The sequence below is a fragment of the Pinus tabuliformis genome, chromosome 9 (genome assembly GCF_031772625.1).
Source record: "Pinus tabuliformis cultivar Carrire ecotype Pingquan chromosome 9, CPIR1, whole genome shotgun sequence".
Lineage (NCBI taxonomy): Eukaryota > Viridiplantae > Streptophyta > Pinopsida > Pinales > Pinaceae > Pinus > Pinus tabuliformis.
Window position 1 is genome coordinate 1716472653 of NC_142307.1, and position 10695 is coordinate 1716483347.

Below are 10695 nucleotides of genomic sequence, written 5' to 3' on the forward strand. Positions count from 1 at the left end.
TTATTTCATTTATAGGAAAGAAAATATAATTTGTGTTCTCATCTACATTCCAAATTCAAGCCTCTAACAAAGATAAAGTAAATTCAACCAAAAAAAATTCTTTATATCAAAATGTCTTAATTTAGACATCCAACGAACATAAAATAAATTCTAACAATTAACTTTCTTTATTTCAAAATTTCTCTTCAATTATCCTTTACCTTAGAGTGTAGGTTTTTATGGCAAACATTTTCCATCCTTGAATTATTTTACAATGGTTTGTTAAAACAATTTAATAAAAATGAATTAACAATAAAATCAAATAATTACTTATCTAAAATAATATTATTTAAACAAATATAAATATATATAAATAAAACAAAAATATCCCCAAAAACATATTTTATTTTAAAATAATGTATATAAAATGTTATATTGTGATAAAGATAAAAATGCTTAATCTTATATAAAAATATAAAAAAAAACATATATATATCGAAAATAAAATCTATAAAATAATAGATATAGAATGATAGCATGAAAATCCATAAAATTATATATATAAAACAAAATATTATACATATATAAAACAAAAATATTTATAAAATATATTTCATTTGAAAATAATGTGTATAAAATGTTATATTGTGATAAAGATAAAAATACTTCACCAAGGAATACGAAAACCCATGTTTGAGAACATTTAATAAAAAATGATTACATTGTAGATTTAGATATTTTTGAAATGACAAATTGATACCATATTTTAAAATTATGAATATAATTTATTTTGGTATTGGATTTTGTGAACAGTGCGTAAATGTAAATAATTATACTATATATTGATTGTGTAAAACTCAGCTGTTTTTTCCAAAGATAGAGATCATTCACCCAAAACAAATGTTGGACATGATTAATAATCGCGGTTGATAAAACATCATCAACTTATTCGAACATTAATCGAGAATGATCAATTTATTGGGCAATGAAAAATATAACAGGCAATATATATAAATTTCACCTGGATGATTTTGATACTTCTGATCGGTGCATCACAGACCCTTCGTTTAAAATGGATCAGTGCAAACTGCCATATGTCTATACCCTTCAGGACGTTGCAACAGTAGGCTTGAGGGCCAAGACGATTGAGTTGATGACATCGTTTGTAGGATGGGTGATACAGAGAAGAGTGAATCTGTTGATGAGATCCTCCTCTTCCACAACTGGGTACAGAAAGCTTCTGGCACCATGGGCACTTCTTAGCAGCAGTGCAGCACCAGGTCTCATGTTTGTTGCAAGGTGATCTATGATCTTCAGCTTCTGTGTCCTTTCCAACCCAACCAGGGCAGCAAGAACAATGATGTCATATTCCCCAATCTTCTCCCCTCCCACATGATTGATATCAGAAGTATGGAAACTCATTCGTTGCGAAAGATCTGGATCTCGAGATACAAGTCTGCTGCCCATGGAGCTGGCCTCTGGATCGATGTCATAATTTTCAAATTGTGTGGAAGGCATATGCTGTGTGGCCAGAACAATGGATGAAAGAGGCATTGGTCCAGAGCCAACAAAAGCAAGTTTCTTGGGCAAAGGAATGCTGTTCTCAGATAGAGTGTTGAACTCCATTAGTGCCAAGTTTATGTAGTTTGAGTAATATGGGTATAGATGGAGATTGGATAAGGGCTGAGGAAGGTGCCCTATTATTTGAGAAAAGTGGGTTTCCAACAGGGATTCTGCTTCAGCACAGAGACTGATGAGCTTATAACGGATCTCCTTCACATCGTTGTTCAGTTTATTGACATCTATGGAGATGGGCATGGTGCAGGCATGGACAAGCTGTGTGAAAAGAGAATTCACAGCAGTCGAAGGCTTCAGGCTCTCCAGCCTACAAATCTGACCATAAAGTTGAACTATGCGTTCCACCAGAAACTCTGAAGAAATAATTTCATTCTGCAGCTCCACCTTGCAAAGATTAATGTGAGCGCCATTCATCATAGGAGCTGACACCTTGACAATCATTTTATTAGGGTTTTGAAATTTAGACTCCTACAGAATTTCAAATCTAATCATGCAGCAAGCATTCTAGTTAATGAAATAACTGATTCTCTAACATCAGACACAAACCTTGGCTAATCTGGAAAAAAAACTCTGCCTTGTGATAAAATGTATAGATTTGGCTTTGGATTTGCTAAATCTCACGTCAAATATCTGAATCAAATTGTTTATTCATCCAATAGACAAAAAGAAATGCAGTTACACGTGGTAAGAATACACACAACAGTGCCATAAAATGCAGTTTATATGCTATGAATGACAACATTTTTTTTTTCTGAAATCCTGACAAGTATCGATGTACAGAAACTGGCATGACATCACCTCAACAACTGTTTTTCTTATTTGGAGTAATAGAAAAAATCAATCTGCCCTCACTGTTCAACTTGATATTTGTTGGCAAACGCTGCAGCCATAAAATATCTGAAACAAAACTGCATATCCACAATATCAATTAATGGCTCCCAGATCTTCCGTTGGCAAGCGCTGCAGCTACCAAATATATGAAACGATATTGTATATCCACAATATCAATTAATTGCTCCCAGAGAAGCAAAATTAGACATGTTGTGCAGATCTCCATGTCAGATCTGTAACCCTAACAGAAAAATTTGTGATTTCTAAATTTTTAACTATCATAATGTCAACCCAAACTAGATCATAAATGCACGGAGATGTCTATGTGAGAGGTCTGTAACCCTTGAAAAATGGTAATCACCAACTAGGGCATAAATGCATGGAGATGTCTATGTCAGGTATGTAACCCTAATAAAATGGAAACAAATTGATGATTTTGACCCAAGAACGTTAACCATATTACTGTAAAATTAGTGAAGTAAAAGAACTAACAACATTTACAAAAAAGTCCATATCAAAACTTTAAATCATAATGGAGGAAGGGATAGAAAACCGATTAGAAACTTCCATGATTAAAATTTAAAGTTTTCAAAATCTGTTGGTTCGTAAATCTAAGAGTTGAACACCTGATATTAAAATGAAATCTTCATATTATGTTGTGGAATTTTTTAGGTAAGAGCAAGGATTTCTAATTAGTCTAACTTTTCTGGCACCCATCGTCAGGAACTCGAAAGTGTAAGATGTCAATTTCAAAAAATCCTTTACATAGTGTTTTCCAAAAAAATCCAAACCATAAACAATAACTGTAAAAATCTACACTCACTTATTATCTTCCTACTATATTCATGGATCCTACAAATATGCAACTGAAACCCAAAATGGAGATGATAATACGTTTACCTTTTGGCCCCAGTAACCAGGCTATCTCTGCAATGATCGTGCAAATGCAATGATAATGCAAATGGTGTTTCTCCCTGGACCCAAAAAAAGCACCTGAAACTCAGAAATCTGGTGCAGGAAAACATGGCATGGCCCTTTGAATTTATAGATGAATCGGCTCGTCTTATCAGTAACACGGATTATGTGATGTGTGAATATGATTGGTATTTTCAGGGCATCTCCATTATCTCCTTCACAGGTCGAATCTTTAGCAAAGGAAAGGACACCAGACAAGCTCGCTAGTGGACACAGCATAACACTTTTAAAATCATGTGGATGACAAAGGGGATGGTAACTGCATGACAACATTCTTCACTTTGTTTCAGGTACAATTTCATTCATTAACCAAAAACTATTGTATTTCTCCACTATTAAAATCTTATTAGCGTTACCTGTCTCGTGCTTAGAGCATAAGAAAATGGTAGTTTCAGCGAGCAATGTTGACATAATCACAAAGGTACTGCATACGAGGAGTACTAGTATCGTGACCGAGGCACAGTTGCAAATTGTAAAAATAATGTCGATATTTAGGTCAACCATGATCCCAGAATTAAACTATTTGATGAAACCTTCTTAAGTATTTACAAATTTTATGCGAATCGCATAAAAATTTCAGATATTGTCACAGTAACCACTGGAAAGCAAAGTTTTGTCCGTGTGGTAAAATTATATTTTCAAAAGTGTTTTTTAATTTTCAATGGTTGAAATTTATAATTATTATTTTATATTAATAAGGAAATTTATAGTTAAAATATATTAAAAAATAATGATAGGAAAATTTTCTAGCTTAATGTGTGTGAAAGATTTTTAATCTTATCTAATTTGTAGCCAGGATACACTCATTTGCAGGGACTTGAGAATTTTATCCAATATTTGTGGACACTCCACTCATGTTCACATAGCCGAAACGTAATGTATTAAAATTCTTTCACACAATAAAGAATTTTGTTAATGGTTGAAATATACACTCTCTTAATTTTTATATTTCTTTATGTTCAAAATTGAAATAAGAGCTAAGTGCTGGCATGCCATTGCTTTTTTGTATAGTCACACTCAAATATCCTAGTTATATCTTAGTTATAGGTCTTAGATTTTTTAACCTAAAACTTTAAATTTTTGAAAATTTTATAATAAAAAAATTATTATAAAAAATTATTTTAATAATTAATCACTCACTTTACATTATTCACTATATATATATTGTAATCTTGGTAGAATTACATCTTCATCATGTACAACTTCTCACTCTTATGTGGGGATAACACAAGATTTGAACTCCGAGATTTTTGGTTTTGCGAGACTTCATTTCTACGACCATTACCAATTGGGCTACCCCACAAGTCTTGGTTCCAAATCTTGTGCTATCCTCAAATCAAGGTGAGAAGTTAGACATGATCAAGATGTAGTCCTACCAAGATTACAAAAAAAAACATTTCAAAATTAATATTTATATTTTATTTTAAAATTATTTAAATATCTTATAAATTTTGAGATTTCTACACTTTTATAAAAATGTATAAAAATTAAATATTAATTTTTTAAATTAAAAGAAAATTTAATTCAAAAAAAATAAATAAAATTATTTAAAATAAAAAATGCAATACTCCAATGATGAATGATATTCTAAGCATAATCCAATCTCCACATATTTCTATACCTAATAATTAATTAATTGATATAGATTCATCTCTTGATCCACCAAGCCTTAGATCAAATCTATTGAGAATTATACCTCTTTAGAGTGAAAAGAGATTTGATGAATGATATTCTAAGCATAATCCAATCTGCACATATTTCTATACCTAATAATTAATTAACTGATATAGATTCATCTCTTGATCTACCAAGCCTAAGATCAAATCTATTGAGAATTATACCTCTTTAGAGTGAAAAGAGTTTGATCCCTCTCCGCCCTTGGTAGATGGGATCAACTCTATTGAGAATTATACCTGAATTATACCTCTTTAGAGTAAAAAGAGATTTGATCTTCTTGGCCCTTGGTAGATCTGGAATTAAGATGGATCTATGTTGGTTTAATTTCTTCTTTTCAACATGCTATATCTCAAATGAATATCATGGGTTCTCTTAAACCTAGAGCTCAAAAACCACCATGCAAGTTTACCTTATTATTTTAGTTTAAAATTATTTTTAATGTAAAATTATTTTTATTTTTCTTTATTTTAATTTACCTTATTATTTTAGTTTAAAGTTATTTTTGTTTTAATATAAATTTATTTTTATTTTTCTTAATTTTAATTTGGATCAAGTAAAAATGTTTAGGGTAGGGTTATTTATATCTTTATTAATAAATAAAAGTGTTAATTTTATTATTTTATTTTATTTGACCAAATAAAATGTTTACATAACATAACAAGACATCACAAAAGGTTTGCACCTTAAAAGATAAGATGTATTTTATTGTTATTTTTATTGGTATGTAATTTGACAAAGTAAAAATGTGTACATAACATAACCTAACCTTACAACATCTTCCATACTGGGTTGAAGAGATAGAGGCTTCTATTATATTTCCACAAATAATGATTAATTATTAAAATGTTTAAACTTTAAATATGTTATAATTTACAGCTCACATATACCTTTCATACTTCAAAACAAAAAATATGTGAACCAAACTAAGCAGAGACATGTTTAGAGATCATTGTTATACTTTGTGTGATTTCAAATCTATTGTTTGGTGGGCACATCTTTAGAGTCACTTCATCCAACTCACATGAATACCGTTATGTCAGTTCTGGCACGTCGAGGTCTGTAAATGTAGCATTTACCAAGCACAGTACAAAATAAATATAAAACAACTCGTTGTCGCATGGGTATGTGATCCAGATCTTGTACTTCAAGAATGCATACAGAATTGCATATAAAAGAGCATGTATTCAAGGATGCATACAGAATTGCATATAAAAGAGCATGTAACCATGTAACTTAAACACATGAAAAGAAGCGAAAGTCATAAAACAACCATGAGATCAAATGCACAAAATGATTTGATTATGGAGTTCACCCAGTGTGGGTTACGTCTCCGAGCCCTGATCAAAGTGGGGAGGCCTCTTTTTTATTAAATGGCAACAAAAATGAATTACAATATACTTTACATAAATGACCCTTATACCTCCATATTCTATCATGGAAGAAAAATGCAAAGCTCAGACGCAGAAATGGACATCACCATCGGATTCGTGGTGCAAAATCATGTCAAATGGCCATAAATTTGACCATATTTTGAGCAAGTGACCTCTGGAGCTCTAAGGAATCTTTAGATTCCCTGCAAAAAGATTCTCCCAAGATTCCCTACGAATATTTTTTGAATTTTGTGCCTGCCTAGGTACGGTTCCGGCATGGGCACTCCTAGTTCCACTTGCAAACTCATCCCGCTATTTCTCAGTTCCGCAACTCCTCCCCGGTCGAATCGAATGCTAAGGCTTTTATAATAGTTGAATGACGAACCTTCCCACAAAGGACTAACAACCTGTTGGCTGGTGACATTGGAATAAGACGTTGTTGTAGAATTTCCCACTGTAGATCACCTAATAATGCAATATACTAAAGCAAAATACTTGATATACTTCTACAAACAAACTTGCAGAAGCTTAATCGATTTTGAGCAAGATCAAATAGAACACATATAACAGAGAAGAAGAAATCATACACATGAAACACAGAAGAATACTTTAGGGAAAGCCTCAGCTAAAAACCCCGATCTCTGTATTATCATACAAGTGGAAATATGTTCAAGTTACAAAAATAATTAGCTCTCAAGATATCCTGCTCTCTCTGCAATTAAACAATGCTTCTCATAGACAGTCAAAGGCTCTCACAACCTTCTCCTCTGCCCTCCAAAACTCATATTTCCTTGCAGTTTTTCATGGGGTCGAGTGCTTCCACTTGTGTGAACTCCCACCTCACACTGCTCACTTGGCTCAAAAATAACTGCACAAACCTGAAGGAGATAATTCCTTCTGCATGGATGAGTTTCCTATATAAGAAAAATCCTCCAACTGATAGTACATTGTTCCATCCTCTGATCTCAACTAGGTCTTTGACTGAACTGACATGCATGAGTTATTTATGAGATAATATTCAGTTATCTGGAGAGTAACAGTTACATGCATGCAAGCATTAACTAACTAAACTCACAATTAGTTCAAAAAACTATTTGGACTAATCTAACTGGACTTGACTCAGTTAATTGAGCCAACTAATTACAACTCAATATTACAACTCATCGTTATCTCTTTAACTGATGGATAAATTCCTCAATCAATGGAGAAATTGTTGCATGTCCCCACATAGACTTCATTTTTTATTTTCTACAACTAATTAACTCAAGATGAATTAATTAATTATTTTACAAACAGATGCTAAGATCAAATTCGAATTTTTACTTCTCTATTTTAGTTCAGGGACTAACTAAAATAGGAAGGTATCCCGAAATGCTATTTATAGTAATGTTATTTTTAGCACTTCCATTTTTCATTCCTTGTTGCTATGTCCAACACTGATACCCGAACTACTATTTATAGCAGTGCTATTTTTAGCACTTCTATTTTTAGCATTTCTTGTTGCCATTTTCAACACTCCCTCTCAACAAGAAAGGCTTTCAACTCAAACCCAATCCTGAACCTTTGGAATGTTCTACATGCAACACTTCTCCGAAATGTTGTTGCTCCAGCAACTCTAGAAACAAAAAATCTCCCAACTGACCTCCATGTTGGGCTAGAAACACCCTCTGATGTTGAAGCTCCCTCTGCCGCTAACAAGTGCTCCCTCTCTGACCTCTGAGTTGTTGCAACACTCCATGTATCTCGCACTGTTGCACACCTTTCAGTGCCATCCTGCACTGGTGCAACACTCCCGTGCCTCTCGCATTGTTATAACCTGCTAGCTCTGCACTGTCTTGGGATTCCTGCACTGTAGCTCTCTCTGCTGCTCCATCCACATCTGTATTTACCCACTCAGTCAGTCCTACTACTCCTCGTCAGGGCTCCCGTAGCAAGGTCTAATCAAAGAGGCTGGGTACCTCAAAGATCCTACCCCTATTTCAGCCTTCTTGGGACTGTCACTCCACATCGTCCCACCTCTGACCTAGAGGTATGGATGCATGTGATCTCTCTACCCACTTGGCTCGAAATTTCCCCCTACTGGAGGTCTTTGCATGAATGGATGCCTCCACTCGATCTCCTCTAGGCTTCTTTAGTTATGGCTGCTCCACAACCTCCTGAAGCTGCTTCACCAATTGTGCCTCCTTCACAATTGTCTGAGACTTATTCTGACATTGCATGTTGAGAGGTAATGTACTTTCCCTCTCAACCACGAAGTCTCCAACAGTTTCCTTGCTCCTCAAGGCTTTGCATGCATCTTGAACCTCAAGAGAATATAGGTTCTTGACTTGTGAACCGATCTGCTTCACCTGTCTAGTGGTGATGTGTCGAAGGAAAACATTTCCCTTACTAAAGACTACATCATGGCCTTTGTCTTCCAGCATTGCGATCGACACCAAATTTTTCTTCAATCCTAGTACATACTTGACATCAATCAAGGTAATGCGAGCTCCATGCTCCCTCTGAAAAATAATCGTGCATACACCTGAGACACTATACTTTTCATCATTACCCATCACTATGAGTATCTGGAGATCTTTCTCCTCCAAGGTACTGAACAAACTCTTGTCACCGGTCATGTGGAAAGAATCTCCACTGTCAAGAAACCAACCACATCCCACCATGGATGAAACTATGCATGCGAAGAGGGTGAAATCCAACTCGAACTATGAGGCCAATGCCTCACCTTCAGATCCTTCCTTGGATCCCATCTTGGATTTCTTCAATGGACAATTTGTTGCATAATGGCCCACTTCATGACAATGAAAGCATCGCACTTTCGATTTGTCAAACTTCTTCCCACCATGGGAAGAACCAGATTTGGGATGGGATTCCTTCCCTTTCCCTTTCCTCGCCTTACTTGCTAAGGCTAGATTTTCCTCATCATCTTGGTTCGATGAGGATCCATCTCTGGTGCTTCTTCTTATTTCCTCCTGCATCATATCTGACCAAAGTCGTTCCCAATCTGGCAGTTTTTCTCTTCCATTAACTGAGTCTTGGTAGCTATGCCAGCTCTTAGGAAGGTAGAGGAGTGCAAGACTCACCATGTCATCATCAGCGGTCATGATCCCTACACTTCCAAGCTCATCCCTGCAGGTGGTGAGCTTGGTCAGATATGTAGAGATCATGTCGCCCTTTTCACACTTGATTTTCCGAAGCTTGTCTTTCAGCGCCATCTTCCTCTGATCGTTGTTGTTCTGATATAGATATTTCAATGTTTTCCACATCGAAAACGATGTCTCCTTCCCATGGAGACTTGAGACCATGTGGTCTCGAACTCCCTCTAGGAGGATTCTCCTTACTCTAGCCACACATTTCTTCCATTCCGCTAATTCTATAGCATTAGCCACTACCAGCTTGGGGACTTCTTGATCAATGAAGTCCTTTAGACCGTTATCCTCTAATACTGCTTCCATGCAATCCTTCCAGGCTATATAATTCGAGTTGCCATCAAGGGAATACTCGAGTTTTAAACCGTTGAACGCCATTGGTGAAATTGAGATGTGATAAGAACTCGATTTCTATATTCAGGAACCTCAAACTTTGAACTTCTCCCTTCTTGTATACTGTTCTCTACTTTTATCACCTTTGCTCTGATACCATGTAGAATTTCCCACTATAGATCACCTGATAATGCAATATACTAAAGCAAAACATTTGATCTACTTCTACAAACAAACTTGCGGAAGCTTAATCAATTTTGAGCAAGATCAAATAGAACACATATAACAGAGAAGAAGAAATCATACACATGAAACACAGAAGAATACTCTAGGGAAAGCCTCAGCTAAAAACCCCAATCTCTGTATTATCATACAAGTGGAAATATGTTCAAGTTACAAAAAGATTCAGCTCTCAAGCTATCCTGCTCTCTCTTCAATCAAATAATGCTTCTCATAGATAGTCAAAGGCTCTCACAACCTTCTCCTCTACCCTCCAAGCCTCCTATTTCCTTGCACAATTTTTCCTGGGGTCCAGTGCTTCCACTTGTGTGAATTCCCACCTCACACTGCTCACTTGGCTCAGAAATAACTGCACAAACCTGAAGGAGATAATTCCTTTTGCATGGATGAGTTTCCTATATAGGAAAAATCCTCCAACTGATAGTACACTGTCCCATCCTCTAATCTCAACTGGGTCTCTGACTGAACTGACATGCATGAGTTATTTATGAGAGAATATTCAGTTATCTGGAGAGCAGCAATTACATGCATGCAAGCATTAACTAACTGAACTCACAATTAAT

General features: G+C 35.1%; 1 protein-coding gene across 4 annotated transcripts; it reads right to left on the reverse strand.

Annotated features, from left to right (window-relative positions):
* Positions 1 to 797: 797 nt before the first annotated feature.
* LOC149155560 (nicotianamine synthase-like) lies at positions 798 to 3535 on the reverse strand. Of its 4 annotated transcripts, none has more exons than XM_089440932.1 (4): positions 3289 to 3535; positions 2356 to 2454; positions 2104 to 2187; positions 798 to 1979 (listed from the first exon to the last, which is right to left on the reverse strand). In XM_089440932.1, exon 4 carries the CDS (start codon positions 1972 to 1974, stop codon positions 1087 to 1089), a length of 888 nt encoding a protein of 295 aa, XP_089297058.1. In that variant the 5' UTR covers positions 1975 to 1979; positions 2104 to 2187; positions 2356 to 2454; positions 3289 to 3535; the 3' UTR covers positions 798 to 1086. The 4 variants fall into 4 exon arrangements, with proteins under 4 accessions (XP_089297058.1, XP_089297059.1, XP_089297060.1 ...); XM_089440933.1 differs by having other exon boundaries at positions 798 to 1986; XM_089440934.1 differs by having other exon boundaries at positions 2356 to 2465.
* Positions 3536 to 10695: the final 7160 nt, after the last annotated feature.

Excerpts from the sequence above, each read along its gene's own strand:
- LOC149155560 (XM_089440932.1), bottom strand. The coding sequence starts at position 1,974 with ATGATGAATGGCGCTCACATTAATCTTTGCAAGGTGGAGCTGCAGAAT.